The sequence below is a fragment of the Corvus brachyrhynchos genome, unplaced genomic scaffold, assembly GCF_000691975.1.
Source record: "Corvus brachyrhynchos isolate BGI_N302 unplaced genomic scaffold, ASM69197v1 scaffold115, whole genome shotgun sequence".
NCBI lineage: Eukaryota > Metazoa > Chordata > Aves > Passeriformes > Corvidae > Corvus > Corvus brachyrhynchos.
In genome coordinates, this window is record NW_008239553.1 from 6,566,328 (window position 1) to 6,581,577 (window position 15,250).

The following is a 15,250-nucleotide window of genomic DNA, read 5'->3' on the forward strand; positions in this document are numbered from 1 at the left end:
ACCAAAGGGATATTCCAGACCATGGGGCATCATGCTCAATATGTAAGGGGGGGGGAAGAAGGAGGAAGAGGGGGATGTTTAGAGCAGTGGTGTTTGTCTTCCCAAGTAAAAACTACATGTGGTAAGGCACCGCTCTCCTGGTGATGGCTGAACACCTGCTTTTCCATGGGAAACAGTGAATTAATTCCTTGTTTTACTTTGCCTGTGTGCACAGCTTTTGCTTTCTCTATTAAACTGTCTTTATCTCAACCCACGAGTTTTCTGGCTTTTACCCTTCTGATTCTCTCCCCAGTCCTGCTGGTGGGGAGTGAGCAAGTGATTGTGTGGGGCTTGGTAGCTGTCTGGGTTTAAACCACAGAGGCAAGGAAAATCACTGTTTTCACCACTGCCATCCGCAGCAATGTTATAGGTTGTACCTTGAGAATCCCTCAAATTTACATGCAGTTTTTCTCTTCAAATTAAGGAGATGCAGCTCAAAATAAAGAATGTAAAGCTAGAAGTTAAACAGCAGCTCTTCTGTTGACAACCTCATTGTTTAGCAAATCCCTCAAAAGCAGGGCCCAGCCCATCCTCTAATCCACACAGCACTGATGAGCTCTTCAGCTCTGCTCATTAGTCCCCATCTCATACCTCACTGCAGTCTCCTATAAGCCTATTCCTATCCCTTCTTCCTCTGGGCTTAGTAGATTCCAATTTAAATTTTGTACTCCAGAGTAACGCAAAGGCTCCAGCAGAATAGTCTGTGGTGTGGAGCCTTGCTAGATTGACCATCACTTTCCCATTGAGGCAGGAGATCATCAAGCACTTAGGTAGCAGCTAATGCTGGACAGCTCTCTGCTTTCCCCTAGCCTGCTGCTCTCTTTGAGGCAATGCACATGTTCAACTGTTCCTGGTGTTTCTCCTAGGAATACATCAGAAATGAGCAGCATATCAGGAGTCAGGTAAGGTCCTACTGAAATCCACTTGACAGCCAGGGGCACACTGGACTCCTCTTTCAATTCTGGTGAGCCACAGAATGCAGAAAATGGAGTAGAGCACATACGATAAAAGGGTTACATTCTGAATGTAGCTGTACAAATGGAGTTGAGGTGTATATGCATAATGCATGGTCTTCCTGATGCACACTTAATCCACTTCACCTATATGCCACCTCTGGCACACAGCAAGGTGCATACTGAGCTACAAATCTCATACTGAAGACCAAAAGAAACTGCCTGCGGTTGCGCTGCTATTTCTTTCTCATCAATTCTTGCTTCTCCCCAACACATACACTCATCATTTCTTATCAGCTTTGAGTTTGTTACAGCAAGAACTTATTCCACCCTCCTCCAGTCTCATGACAGCACATCAGAGAATGTCAAAATCCTGTATTAGGCTTTATTCTTTTATATAAACATTAACATTTCTCAAACAGATTAGTTAAAAATACAGATTTAAACAAGAATTTTTGCAATTGCAATGAGTTATAAAAAACAACAGATTATTTTACAGATTGTTACAAGTGCTTTACAAAGGTGCAGAGTGAAGGCCAGTGGCAGGGGACCAACCTCAAGTGCAAAATGGACACAATACCCTCACCACGGGCATAGCGCTCAGATACACAGCCAAAAAAAAACAACAAACAAACCAAAAAACAGACAAACAAAAAAACCCCGAGCCATGTGAACCTATGCTCTTGGGATGCTCACCGGGCAAGCAAACATAGACCCCTATGACAGAGAAGACTCATGAGACCAAGCTACCAGGATACTTAAGGTTACATCTCTGAGATCAGCCATAAGATGTTCTTTCTTGGAAAATAAGGAACATGTTCTATAACAGTATATTTCTCTTCTGTCAGACAAAATATTGCTGTAAATCCTAGAATACTTATGGATGCGGATACTTAAAACTTGGGCCATAAATCCAGTGTGGATCTCACAATGCCCAAAGTGAAGAAAGGATACAAGACCCAAGTGTCCTTCTGAAGCAGTTGGCACTCCTCATACAGGAGGGACCTCCATATCCCGTGATCATCACTGAAACCTTGAGCAAGTACCTTGGAAGGACTTTGGCAAAAGGAAGACGATGCAAGTAGATCTGATTACACCCAGTATTCCTGCAGCCCGTGATCTGAGAGTTGTACAGCCCACAGCTTGTGCAATGCCCACATATTTCACTAAATGCAGTGTGTCCTCTCTCCTTGGTTGATACATCTTCACACCCACCTTGGAACACATACCACATGCTCCAGATTCTTGGAAGTGTTTGAGATCCTTCCACCACACCTACCTTACCTAGGTACCAGTCCTCCCCACCTATCTTTCTTCTATTCCACCCCTAAAGATAAAATCTATGTCCTGATTTGTTTTGAACTAAAGTTGTCCAGCTGTTAGCAAATCAAAGGTAAATTGAGCTGAGAACCACCATGAGATAAAACCGTGATGCATTACATTAAAAAAATCCACTACTTTATGCCTGACATCTTTTTGATATACAATGTTCCCTACCCAGAGGGCCTCCTTGTTAGACAAAGGGCACTACACATTACAGGAATCCTTTTTCCAAAGGAGGGCCAGAATAAAGGGCAGCTCTAGAGATGAAGTCTCATAATAAAGAAATAAAAGCTACTTCTCTTGGAATCATTTTAAAGGGCAGCACATTCAAGAGATTTTATTTATAGGAAACCCAGTGAAACCCCTAGAACATCCACACTGACTTCCCTGAGCTCCTCAGATCCAGGTACACTGGGGACCCTGCAGAAGCCTTTTGAGCTGGGTGACTCTCAACAGAGAGCTTTTGGCAAGTTCCTGCAAATTCATTTTCATAATCAGCGAGAAGAGGATCAATGGGCAAACCCTCAGCATATGCTTAGAGAAGAGAAAGACTCTGAAGAAAAAGGAGTTGGGGGGCAGGGGGAAAGGTCTTCATTTCTACCGTTTTTGAATGTTTCACGTTATTCCTTTGGGGTACGGGCACTACATCGAAACCAACCCCTCCATCAGCTGATCTACCCCAGCTGCCTCCTGCAGAGTCTCATGACAACACTGAAACCCCAGGCTCATCAATCCCTGCATGCCCAGCCCAGGGTTCAGTGCTTTGGAGAGGGGAGGCTGGCTTCTCGTTAGCGAAGGCTGGGAGATGGCATTATGTCAGCATGTCAGCGCCCTGGGAGCATGCAGTCACTCATGCACATCCCAGATTTCTGAGAGCAGGGGCGGGAGCTTCTTGTCCTGCAGCCGAAGGGCAAACACCTGTTCAGAGTGGACACTGCTCAGTGTCCGAAGACTGACCAGCTTCATTAACATCCGTGGAAACATCAAGCGATCCTGCAGGGGCAAACAGACAACTGTTAGTAAATTCACCTAAAACTTTGTTTAAAAAAAAATTACTACAACTGATTATGTACTGTAACCACAATCCTTACTTCCTCTAAACCCAGCATCCTCCAAGAGGATGCAGTGTGAAAGAACACAAGTAGTACATCATGTCCCAAAACTCCAGACTTTCCATGCTGGCTAAACTACGGAACATGATACAGGAGAGCAGATTGTGACAGCTCACAAATCCTGCATTTACAGCTGCTATCAAAGAGCCCAGAAGGGACAAGCGTGACAGTACAAGCAGCAAGAGACCAGTTACAGACAGTACTGCAGGAACTCTGCCTGCATAAACACAAAATCCGCTGGCATCGTCACCGGCGATGTTCTGGTCAGGCACTCACATTTGGTCTGTTGATGCAAATGTAAGAATGAAGCGCTTCCACATAGGTGTGCTGCAGCCTCTCCACCAGGGACTGGTCCTGCACATTCGGTCGGTCTGCCACAAAGCAGGTTAGAAGTAAGCAGATTAGACATAAGCAGATTGCCACAGGCAGCTTCACTGGATTTAACATCTCTGTCTAACCCTACTTCCTCCTGTGGTCTCTTCCAAAAACTTCATCTCAGATTTACCCAACTGGGAGATATAGCCATGACACTGTGGCAGCTACGTCAGTTGCCTGTAACTGTTCTTTCTCAGTGAGGCCTACTGCACACGGGGAGCCCGATCTGACTCCTACAGAGGTGGCAGGTTAGAGGGACCAAACACACTTACGTAGTGCTGTTTGGGCTCATCTTCCTGTCCCAGAAAAAATGAGAAGCTGCCTATTCGAGAGCAAATGGGAAAGTCTCTCTCATAGCTGAGCCAGTTAGAAAACAGGAACAAAGAAAAACAGTCATTAATCAGGTCACAAGACAGAAGAGTAGAGGTGGCTTCTTGGCAAAGCCCTGTCCTGGCCTGGAGCGATACTGCCTCTTGTCCAGAGGCCCACTAGATGTCGCTCATGCTGTGGGACCGGCATTACACCAGAGAGGTGCCAAGGACATTAAGGGGGCAATAAAACAGCAATTTCCAAATGAGGAAGATAAACACTGGCTGATTTTTCTACACACTTCTCCAACAGTGAGGAATTCGATTTCCTCCAGAAGTTGCACTAGAAAATTCAGAATATAATTAATAATATGCTCCCTTTATCACTAGACTCTACACATGCTCTATTACTCATTTTCTGCTTTTAACATTCCTTCCCTCTAGTTTCTTTGCCCTCTGACTCACTGCTGCAGCTCTTCAGATCTTCCTGGCTTTTTACCTGCAGAGAAAATGTTGATGGCAATTAAAAGTGCGTATTCAGCATCATTAAGCTGTAGCTCATTCATTCCCTTTGAGAACTCAAAGATGGGGTTAATGAACTCAAACTGCAGACCTACAACAAACAGAAGAGAACAAGGTGAGGCAGTAGCAATTGTCTCCCCTCTCTCCCCCTTCCTTTCACAGAAAAGGCCACCAGAAATCCACTGCAATACACCAGGGAGTGGGGAGGACGCACAGGCAGGGACAAACCCTTACATTATGCTCCAATGAATCTTCCCTTTACATCCACTACTGGTGAGCACCAATAATAGTGGCTGAACTGTTATAACATTCTAACTGTAAAATCACACTATTTCTGGGTTTTCCTAAAGCCTTAAATGCCCCACAGCCCATTACTGGGCAACAGCTAAAGGAACAAAACATCAGCTATCAGGTAAGTCCATCAAAATGTCAGAAAGTCATAAGCACAACATCTATGCTGTCCACTCTCATAGCATCACCTCCTTCACACCCAGTAGCCTGCACACTTTCAAAGTCCCATGCTTAAGGTTCATATGAAGTATGTATGAGCTGAAAATATCCGGTTCCAAGAACTCTGAACGATGCCATTTCCTTCAGCTCAAAGAACTGGGAGACCTGAGGCAGAGCCTGACCTAGGCTTCCAATCACCTCATTTGATAAATGCAGTTAGACAGAAATGCACTGGTATTTATTGCCATAACAGAGACCACTGTCAAACCAGGTCTCTTTGTGCTATGTAATCACGCTGAAAACTTCAGGCCTTTCGTCCAAAATAGCATCCAAGTTTCTAATTTCCTGCATTACAACTGCATCAGAGAAGGAGGAACAGAATGGAGGGAATCTTTCTGGCTCCCTGCTGTTTGCCTTTCTAATAACCTGAAGAAAAGGCTACCAGGAAAAGTGTCAAAAAGAAAAGTTGTATATAAAAGCCATCTCAAGCATAAATGGTTAAATAGCTACTCAAGGAATAAAATAAAATCAGCTGAAGCACAGCTTAAGTCTTGTTTTTAGAAATGCTAAAGATACACACTTCTTGTTACTTCATCTGAAATTACAGACACTCATAGGCCCTGGAAAAATAAAAGACTTCAGACATCACAACACCACAGGCTACCATATATTAGAATGATAAAATATCTAAAGCAGTCTGTGGGGATCCTCAGTGCACAGTACAGACTTCGTATCAACTGAAATGTAATCACAGTAACGTCATCACTCCAAGTGATCCGGATTAGCAAGTGATGCACTTGCAAAGGAGAGAAGACTGTGGTTTGAATTGGTATGATCTGACACAACTCTACCACCACATCACATCTCTACAAGCAAGGAAGTTCACACCAACTGTTAGTCCTAGGTGGACACCTGCAGCAATATTTTCATGCTTTAAGAGTCCAGATTTTCCCAAGCAAATTGACACCTAGAAAAAGACATGAACTGAGCTAGTATCATATGTTAAAAGCAAAAAAAAAAAATGGTTTGTGGGGCTATTGGTTTGGTCCTGTTCTAAACCTCTTACCTGACCACCCAAACTATTTCCAGCTGCCCACATTAAAAAGGAAAATATGTAAGAACACAAGACACTGGAGAGGAAGAAACACCTGTCTAATGGACCACCTGCTTTGGCGAAGTCATCCCGATTATAGCTCAGGTCCTTAAGAAAGGTGATGCTCTCAATCTCTGGATTGTAGCGCCGAGATGTCTCCAACAACATCACCTGAGGACAGAAATAGATACACTTGATTTGAAAACAGCAAGAAATGTTACAACATCAATAATTTGCTGACTGTTGAAGCATCTTTGACAAAAAAAAAAAAAACCAAACACAAAACCACTCCAGTTTCTCTCAGAGTGCTTAAAAATTCCAGGGTAAAGTCTGCTGCCATCCTTTGTGGTGTCTGCTTCTGCGAAATGGGAAACTCCTGCTTACCACTACCAAGGCACTTGCCTCACTCTCTTCCTGTATAACCAGACACTGCAGCATATAACCAGGCATCTTGCCAATATAACCTCAGTATATTGCAGTAACAGTCCCATAGCTGAGGTCCTTCAGTCTGCTATCCTCAAAAAAGGGATGGAACTAGTTCTCTAGGTGGTTACTGCCAAATTCTTTCATCTCTGCTACTATGTACTGTGGTCAAGTCAAACCCTCACCTCTATGGTAGATGTCTTCAGTAAAGCAATCTGATCTTCCCTGGTGAGCTCCAGGAAGCCAGGTAATTGCTTGGCAAAGTCCACAATCTCTTGCACAGAGATAATTGCAAGTTCTGTAAAGTGAGCAAAACGCTGCTGCCTTGCTTCACGGTTATTTGGATCAGGAATCTGGGGCCATGGCTGTGGGAATGGGAAGAGACAGCATACATTTGTGAAAGATGGAGCCAAAGATGAAAGATAGATGAAGAGAACAAAGGAAGCAAATGACAGCTTCAAACATGATTCTTTGCTATTATTTTCAGAGCTTTAGCCCACAAATGCAATGCCTAAAGTAACTCTGTTCTCCCAGATGTTTTACCTAAAACAAGACTCCCCAAACTTCACTTTTTCTTATTTTGGATACACTGGTAGAGTTTTTACCGTCACTTTGAGCCTGTCTGTGAAGGAGCGCTGGTTGCACTGCTGCTGAGCAGCCACAAGCTTTTTTATCATGCTCAGCTGTTCCGGCGTCAGTTTGTGGGAAGGGCTTGGCGGATTTGGAGGGTTTGGACGCACCACAACTGTCCGAGCCTGATCGTCTTCCTGCTTCTTCAGTTTCTTCAGTCGGATCTGTTCTTCAGACAGAACATCTAAAGCAGGAATAGCCCATGATCAATCACAGGAAGACAATGGAAACCACACTGAACACAGGATAACGTGCTGTGGATGGAGAGGCAGAGATCACAGCTGCCTGTACCAGGCATAGCACAGTGTACACAACACAGCCAACAGTGATACTTGTTTCCCCCTCTATGCCCTACTTCAAGTTGTTCCATTGCCTTTCTTCAAATCATACTGTCATGTGAAGTGTTCATAAAAGGCAGAAGCTCCCCTCATGATGCCCTGCAGATCTCAGAAAAACAACAGTGACTTTCCCCAAAAAGCAATTCCCTAAAATGTCAGGTGCTCCCTTCATATGCCATGGTGTGTCCACTGTATTTTATATTATCCTACTGTTATGTCTTTTCTCAGTATTTTTAATTTAACAGCTTGTGTAATTTCACCCTCTTCAAAAGTCAGACTCCATCCTGGGTGGAGTTTGAGAGTGAAAGGATAATTTGCTATACAGGCCATCTGCAGCAAACTCTAGAGCAGTAACATACCCCAAGATGAATAGTGGAAGAATAGCTTTGCACAAAATGTACTGAGGACCAACGGCAGGTCCTTCAGGAATAGGATTGAAAGTGTCTCCTTCAGTTGTTAAGTCAAAGGGGAGATGTTACGTGGGTGTAACATTGTAAGGAACAGAACAACTCAAAGACATCTGCTCTACTGAGGGCTGATGGGGTCCCTCTGTCAGAGAAAGGGAAGTGCATCTTTTCTTGTAGGCTTGCCAAGCTGTGAAGAAGGATTTAAACTAAAGGTGCCTAGGGACAGGAACCTCAATCCATCCCTCTCCTACCAGTTTGATGCCAGGGCCAGCAAGAGATGCCCAGAGCCTGGAGAGGGTATGCAGGTCAGCAGGAGAGCTCCTGAAGAGCAGCACAATGGAATTCCTGCCACTCCATCCAGTAAGTCAGGTTCATCAGGAGCCCAACTTAAATTCCTTTATGCAAATGCATGTAGCAGAGGGAGTAAACACGAGGAGTTAGAGACACGCACACACCTGCAGGGCTGTAATCATATTGGCATCACAGAGACATGGTGAAATGAATCCTATAACTGGGGTGTTGGAATGGTAGGATACAGGCTCTTCAGGAAGGAAAGGCAGGGGAGACAAGGAGAGGGTGTCACTCTCTATGCCAGTGACCAGCTGGAGTGCATGGAGCTCTGCCCGGGATGGATGAGGAGCTGAACAAGAGCTTATGAGCCAGGATTAAAGGGAGGACAGGGACAGGTGACATTACAGAGGGGGTCTAATGTTACAAGCCACTCAACCAAGAAGACCAAGCAGAGGAGGCCCTCTATCAACAGAAAAGAGCAGCCTCACATTCACAAGTCCTGATCCTTATAGGACACTTCAACCATTCCAATATCTGTAGGAGGGACAACACAGCAGGGAATAAGCAGTCCAGGAGGCTCCTGGAATGTGTTGATGGTAACTGTCTTCTGCAAGTGACAGAGAAGCCAACAAGGAGAGATGCTATGCCAGACCTTATTATCACCAACGGGGGAGGACCTGGTGGGAAAGGTTAAGCTCAAGGGCAGCCTGGGCTGCAGTGATCATGAAATGGTGAATTTCAAGATCCTTGGAGCAGCAGGGAGGGTGCACAGCAAGTTCACCGGCCTGGACTTCAGGAGAGCAGACTCTGGCCTCTTCAGGGATCTGCTTGGTAGAGTACTATCAGATAAAGTGCAGGAGGGAAGAGGGGCCCAAGAAATCTGGTTAATATTCAAGGATCACCTCCACCAAGCTCAGGAGCAATGTATCCTTGTCTCTAAATTAGAACAGCATGGATTTGATGGAAGGATCACTTGGAGGATAGAAGATTGGTTGGATGGTCACACTCAAAGAGTTGTGGCCCATGGCTCAATGTCCAAGTGGAGACCAGTGATGAGTGGTGTTCCCCAGGGGTTGGTATTTGGACCGGCACTGTTTAACACCTTTGTTAAGGTGCACAGTGGGACTGAGTGCACCCTCAGCAAGGCTGCTGACAGCACCAGGCTCTGTGCTGTGATTGACACGCTGGAGGGAAGGGAAGCAGAAAAGGAACTGATTGGAAAAAAAACCCCTCTGTATCTTCAAGAACAAAGATAAATAAAGCTCGACTTTACAAACAAGACTTTAAAAGTGCTGAAAGATTCTTTGGCCATTTTTTTAATGCACAGATAACACAGAAAACAGAGGAGGTTGGAATGAGGAGGGGGTTAGTCTCTTCTGCCATGCCCACAGTGAGAGAACAAGAAGAAAAGGCCTTAAACTGAGACAAGGGAGATTCGGATTAGGTATTAAAAAAGAATTTGCCTTGTTAGGACATGCATTGGAACAAGTTGCCCATGAAGGTGATGGAGTCACCATCCCTGGAGGTGTCTAAGAGACATCTGGATCTATGCTGGGCAATACGGTTTAGTGGTTTAAGGGTTACAGTGGTACTTCTGGGTAGACATTTGGACTTGATGATCTTGAAAGATCTCTTCAAACCGTGATGATTCTATAGCTGCTACACAGAGAAGCAGGCCCTAAAATTGAACAACTATATAACTGCACTTCTTAAAAGAATCATGTTAGACAAGAACTGAAGAGCTACTATACAACAGCATTCTTGGGATTGGAAGGATAGACAAAGAACATAACACAGTAAAGCTGAGAGTAATACTCAGAGAGTAATTCCTGACTTCCAACAGGGAGGATGTGTGCACAGGTACATGCGCCATGCACAAAACTTATAATTCTAACAGCAAAAGTGTTCAATATAATTACTAAAATAAGGGGGATCTGTAAGATTAGAGAATACTACTTACAGTGTCAGTTTAAGGAGGGAAGTAATTGATCCAAGTGATTACAGTCCCTCCTCTTGGGATTCAGATACAAGAAAAAAAATTTATCTGGTAACATGTTACTTGGCCATTAATGAATCTTGAAAACTGCCTAAGTGCAAGCTCCTACACCATGCTAAATTCAAAGCAATCTAACTTACTTGGTTTGCCAGGAAGGAATTATTTAACCTCGTGGTTCACACTGGCTTAAGAACAATAAACTGGCCATGAATAACTTCAGTCTGGGAATTAGAAGAATGTTTCCAGCAATTACTAGGGGAAGTTCTGGAATGACCTTTCAAGTGAAACAGCTGGAGGAAAAAGCCCTCAGTTTCTGTCAAAACTAACAAGGCAAATTTGCAGTGGGGATTACAGCGTCGACAAGAATTGCCAAGTTCTTGATAATAACACCAAGATTCCTTTTGACCTAATTTTCCTGAGCTGTCTTGAACACAAAACAATGACTAAATGCAGAAACATACTGAGGCTCTGTATCTACCTGCAACAAAGAGAAGCAAAGTGAACAAGCGGTCTTAACTGCATTGCTTTTCAAATACATCTGTTTCGTTGCTCTTGGGAACAGGGCAATGGGGTAAAGACAGCATACATAATGTTGACACAAACCAGTGAGATAAAGATACTGATGTGCTGTGTTTCATGCTGAAAAACTGAACAGCATGTCTCCTAGCTCATTGGGACTTAATTTTTGCAGAATTATAAGATGTTTTGCAGAATTATAAATGTTTCTGAAATATCTGCTGTTTCTAGTTGTTCTGGGTGCTGGGTGTCAGAAAAGAAGACTTCACACAGACCTAACATTAACTGAGCATTCATTCAGCCAGTCTTGAGGAGCAAAGGGATGAAACCTGGATGCCTTGGCCGAGGAGGGCTGTTCCTGATATGCGAGCAGAAATACTGGTGAATATTCAGAAACAGCAGCCTTATGGCTTGTGTGAGAAAAATAGCAGAGTTCACTAAAGGGAGCAATGAGATCAGCTCATGCACAAACACAGCTGCAGTACTGTGGTGCTGCCCTTGACCTCTTTTGCAAGCTCACAGTAGGAAGCAAAGAAAAGTGCCTGTTGTTCAGGGAGCACGGTGACCAATCTTAAGAGTCCTGATCACAAGCGTGACTTTACTGACACACTTTACAGCATCCTGAAGAACATGTGAATCTTTCCTCTACTGGCATATTCCACAAGTTCTTACAAGGAATAAAGCAGGGCTGGGGCTCTCAGCACACCAGTGGTGTTCCACTAATAGCCTCACCTCCCCACGTGATCCCTGTTGAGCTCTCAGTGACTTCCCACGCACATTCCAGCATACAGCCTGCATGGCTTCCATGTCCCCCCGTCCCCAAGCACTCGCACTGCTCCCTGCCTCACAGCCACGGTCCCCACAGCCCTCCTGTCCCATCCCACCCCCAGCGGCCCGTGCCTGCACTCACACTGCTCCCGCATGCCGGCCTCCTGGCACTTGCGCAGCCGGCACTCCTGGCACTTGCGGCGCATGTACATGTCCATCTCGCACTTGCCGCCGTTCTTGCAGACGTACTGCGCGCCCTTGATGACGCTGCGGCGGAAGAAGCCCTTGCAGCCTTCGCAGCTCAGCACGTTGTAGTGGAAGCCGGAGGCCTTGTCCCCACACACACTGCACACTTCGTTTCCCAGCATCTTAGGGGCTGGGCCCTTCTTCCGCTTCAAGGGGGGATTTTCTACCGAAATGAACGGTAGCGAGGAAAAAAACAAAAGAAAAGAAAACCCACAGACATGAAGGAAGGGTGGTGTTGGCAGCTGACTGTCCCATTCCTGACAATAACCACAACCCACTATCTCTCAAGCACATGGATGAAAATATCAAGTCGCCCTTTTCACACACACCCCTTCTGGGCAAGCAAGTCTTCTACAACGAACTTACTGACATAATCCACAAGGTTTCACCTCAACTATATAAACACATATAGCTTCACACTTGTTCTCCTCCAAAACAGTGAAAGAGCCAAAACATGCTCAGGCCAAGGGTTCTTCTGCACTTGCCAATTACAGTTAAGTTACCAATGTGAGAAAAACCTACAAAAAAGTTGAGCTGAAATCCAAGATTGTGCAGAGAGTAAATTTCTTCAGAACTTACCTCCAGTTCTCTTACTTTTATTCTCTGCCATACTCATGCACAAGAATAAGGAAAAATGTTTCCTCAATTCAATAGTGACAGAAAGCCAGTGCTGAAACTGTGACCCTACGAAAACCAGACTGAGCAGACGACCCCTGTTACTGGAACATTTGGGGAAGCTGTCGAGACAGAAGACAGCAGTTTGTGAAGTTAGGGGTAATAAGCAGACAAGCAGTACACTTCACAAGCTCTGAGCCTCTGGAACCCTGAAGCCATCATTTCCTCTTCAAGAAGAGTGCTCCCCACCCCTAAAACCAAAACACTCTCATAGTGACAGTTCATTTACTAAAGCTTATTGTATCTCAAACATGGGGCCTTCACTACTGCTTCACATTTCAGATGGTCTCATGCAGCAGGATCCTAATTCTTCCTACATCATTCTGACAGATCTTAATCTTATCAGTGGCTCTGCATTCTGAAAACATCTTTGGTCTGCTCCAACACATCTCACCTTAAGCATTCCAGCCAAATGCTTGCTGATATTACATGTGCATTCCCTCCCTATTAGCCCTCTCTCTTTTCCATCCGTTTAATTCTAGCTGTGTTGACATATGATACTCTACACAGCTCATAGTGCAGGTATCTGTATGTCAGATATTACAGATTCTTCTATGGCAGCTGTTACAAAGATTACAACCAGCATGTTTTGGTAAGTCTCCAAATTATATTTAGATATGTCCGGAAAGCCTTTACACTGGAGTTAATGCTTAGTTTGAAGGACAAGGCTACTGCATTTCTTGACCAGCATCAGGGTTACAGTTGCATTGATGCCTTATCCAACTACCTAAAAACAGAGGCCAGCCGAAATTAAGAGAATAAAAAGCAGTTATATTTATTGAAGGGCCTTCAGGTACATTTAGGGCAGACAAAGGCCCCCCAGGGGCTACACTCAAAAATGGACGACAGGTCACGGGTTTTCATACTTTTGTCAGTTTGGTCCATTTGCGTATCAGGGATTAATATTCCACTTACAGCTTCAGGTAATGAAGTAATTTACCCCAAGTTTGCTCTCCCCCCCCTCACTTTTGTTTACATTTCCTGGGGCCTGAGACAGTAAGGTGTCCTTGATTCCCAGACCTAGAGAGGAACTGTTCTGTCTGACCAAGAAGGGAGAACAGTAGCTAACACTCTATATGGAGTTTAGAGTTATACACTAAAGAATTGCAGGATCACAAATATATGAAAAATATAAAACCTAAAATCCTAAGGCATCAGCATGTCTCATTTTTGTACTTACTGTACTAATGCTTCTAACCTTACTCATGTTTACATCCCCTATTCTGCTCAAGTTCCTGAAATGGTAACCAGTTTTAGGTCAGTCTCAGAAATTATTACCGGTGTTCCTCACTGCAAGTTTTCAGCCGTAAGTATCTTGGTGTTGATTTTCAATCCCACTGACTTTACAGAGGCCTGGAGGTCACTCATTTTGGCCTGCACTTCTCATTGCAGATTGGACAGCAAGAAAATGTCATCAGAAAGGTTAAATTTCTGATATTCTCTCTTGTTCAACTCTTGTTCAACTTTCTCTTCACACAATAAATTACCAAGTAAAGATTATGCAATGCCTACAGTTATTTCTACAGTTACTTCAGATTGCTCAGTATAAACACATGTAATGGCAGACTAACTGGTACGACAACTTTGCTGAAGCCTCAAGGGATGTTCATATGCTTCTGAGAAATAGCAGAGTAATCCAACAACTTCCACAGATAAATCTGTCCATCTTTTGTATTTCTTAGCTGTCTTTAAGACATTACATAAACATCTTCTTTATCTTTTCTATGACTGCTTTATTGAGACAGATAGGCTTGTTCTTTGATCTATGCAAATTATTTTCCATCTCTGAGCATGAAGCATTTTAGTAATAGAGATTATTATTTTTATTTTCTGTAGTCAGATAACACAGAAATAACGTAAGATGTATAAACTATGAATGCCACCTCTGAACCTTTAGCTCTCATTAGGGTCTTCCTTCCTTGGTAGATACCTTATTTAATAAATATGTTCCACATTTTGTGGCTTTTTTCCTTACATTTTCATGAGGAAACAATCAATGTATTTCTTTTCAGGTCCTCAAATCCATTTAAAGTACTTTTATTGGGTAACCTCATATCACCTTTTAACTACTCTCTTTGTTTCTACTCCACTGATGAGTCTTCATTCAATGTTCAGATTATCTCTTTGTTTTAGATCAAGATTGCTCATTGCCCCACTGCTGAGCAAATACATTAATTTGCCATATTTTCATTAAGATGATGACCCTATGCACTTGTGCTTTCCTTTTTTTTCCTGTTACCTGTCCAGAGATGTTATACTGTCTTCTTACAGTTTGAAAGTGTAGGATTGTGGCCATAAGCAGCAGCTTTAATTACAAAATCTCAGTTCTGTATCTGATACTCTTAATCCTCAGTCAACATAAGAAACAGAGAAACTCCTACTGCCTTCCCATTACATGAATCTGCAAAACCCTACCATTTCTTTGTACCACCTACCCTTGTTGGATTGTCACCTGTAGTAAAGATTTATTGTTCAGCAGCTTTTGATAAGGCTAAAAAAAAAAAAAAAAAATTTACTGCCACAGACCTATCCTCTAGAAGGTCAAATAAGCAAAATATTCACCACATTTATCAGTTAGATAAGCCCAGTCTTCAGCTATCAATAACTGACTCTATTCTTAGACATCATATCTGAGTGCTTCAAGCACTGTAGGACTTGTCCTAAATTTTGCCAAGTATCAATTCTGCTTGAAACTGAAAAAATGAATAGCCCTTATCTTGCATGGATTTAGTAAGGATTTTTGCATACCTGCATGCTCAGGGGGGTTCTCTGAGCCAGGGAAGAG

The 15,250-nt window shown here is 43.6% G+C and overlaps 1 protein-coding gene and 1 long non-coding RNA gene across 2 annotated transcripts; both read right to left on the reverse strand.

Annotated features, from left to right (window-relative positions):
• Window positions 1-1,352: 1,352 nt before the first annotated feature.
• On the reverse strand, window positions 1,353-12,518 carry NR1H3 (nuclear receptor subfamily 1 group H member 3). Its single transcript, XM_017742021.1, has 8 exons — window positions 12,370-12,518; window positions 11,687-11,953; window positions 7,204-7,412; window positions 6,784-6,963; window positions 6,247-6,346; window positions 4,610-4,723; window positions 3,704-3,798; window positions 1,353-3,308 (listed from the first exon to the last, which is right to left on the reverse strand). The coding sequence occupies exons 1-8, from the start codon at window positions 12,404-12,406 to the stop codon at window positions 3,162-3,164; spliced, it is 1,149 nt and encodes a 382-aa protein (XP_017597510.1). The 5' UTR covers window positions 12,407-12,518; the 3' UTR covers window positions 1,353-3,161.
• Window positions 12,519-14,703: 2,185 nt separating this feature from the next.
• LOC108448549 lies at window positions 14,704-15,250 on the reverse strand. Its single transcript, XR_001864472.1, has 2 exons — window positions 15,214-15,250; window positions 14,704-14,956 (listed from the first exon to the last, which is right to left on the reverse strand). It is a non-coding gene; the product is annotated as an uncharacterized LOC108448549 (long non-coding RNA).

What these genes read in the sequence shown, in the direction of transcription:
- NR1H3 (XM_017742021.1), bottom strand. Translation starts at nt 12,406, where the DNA reads ATGAGTATGGCAGAGAATAAAAGTAAGAGAACTGGAG. An exon ending in CAGACAGGCTCAAAGTGACG is followed by an intron (nt 6,964 to 7,203) that starts GTAAAAACTCTA and finishes CCATTCCCACAG; the next exon opens with CCATGGCCCCAGATTCCTGA. An exon ending in TGAAGACATCTACCATAGAG is followed by an intron (nt 6,347 to 6,783) that starts GTGAGGGTTTGA and finishes TTCTGTCCTCAG; the next exon opens with GTGATGTTGTTGGAGACATC.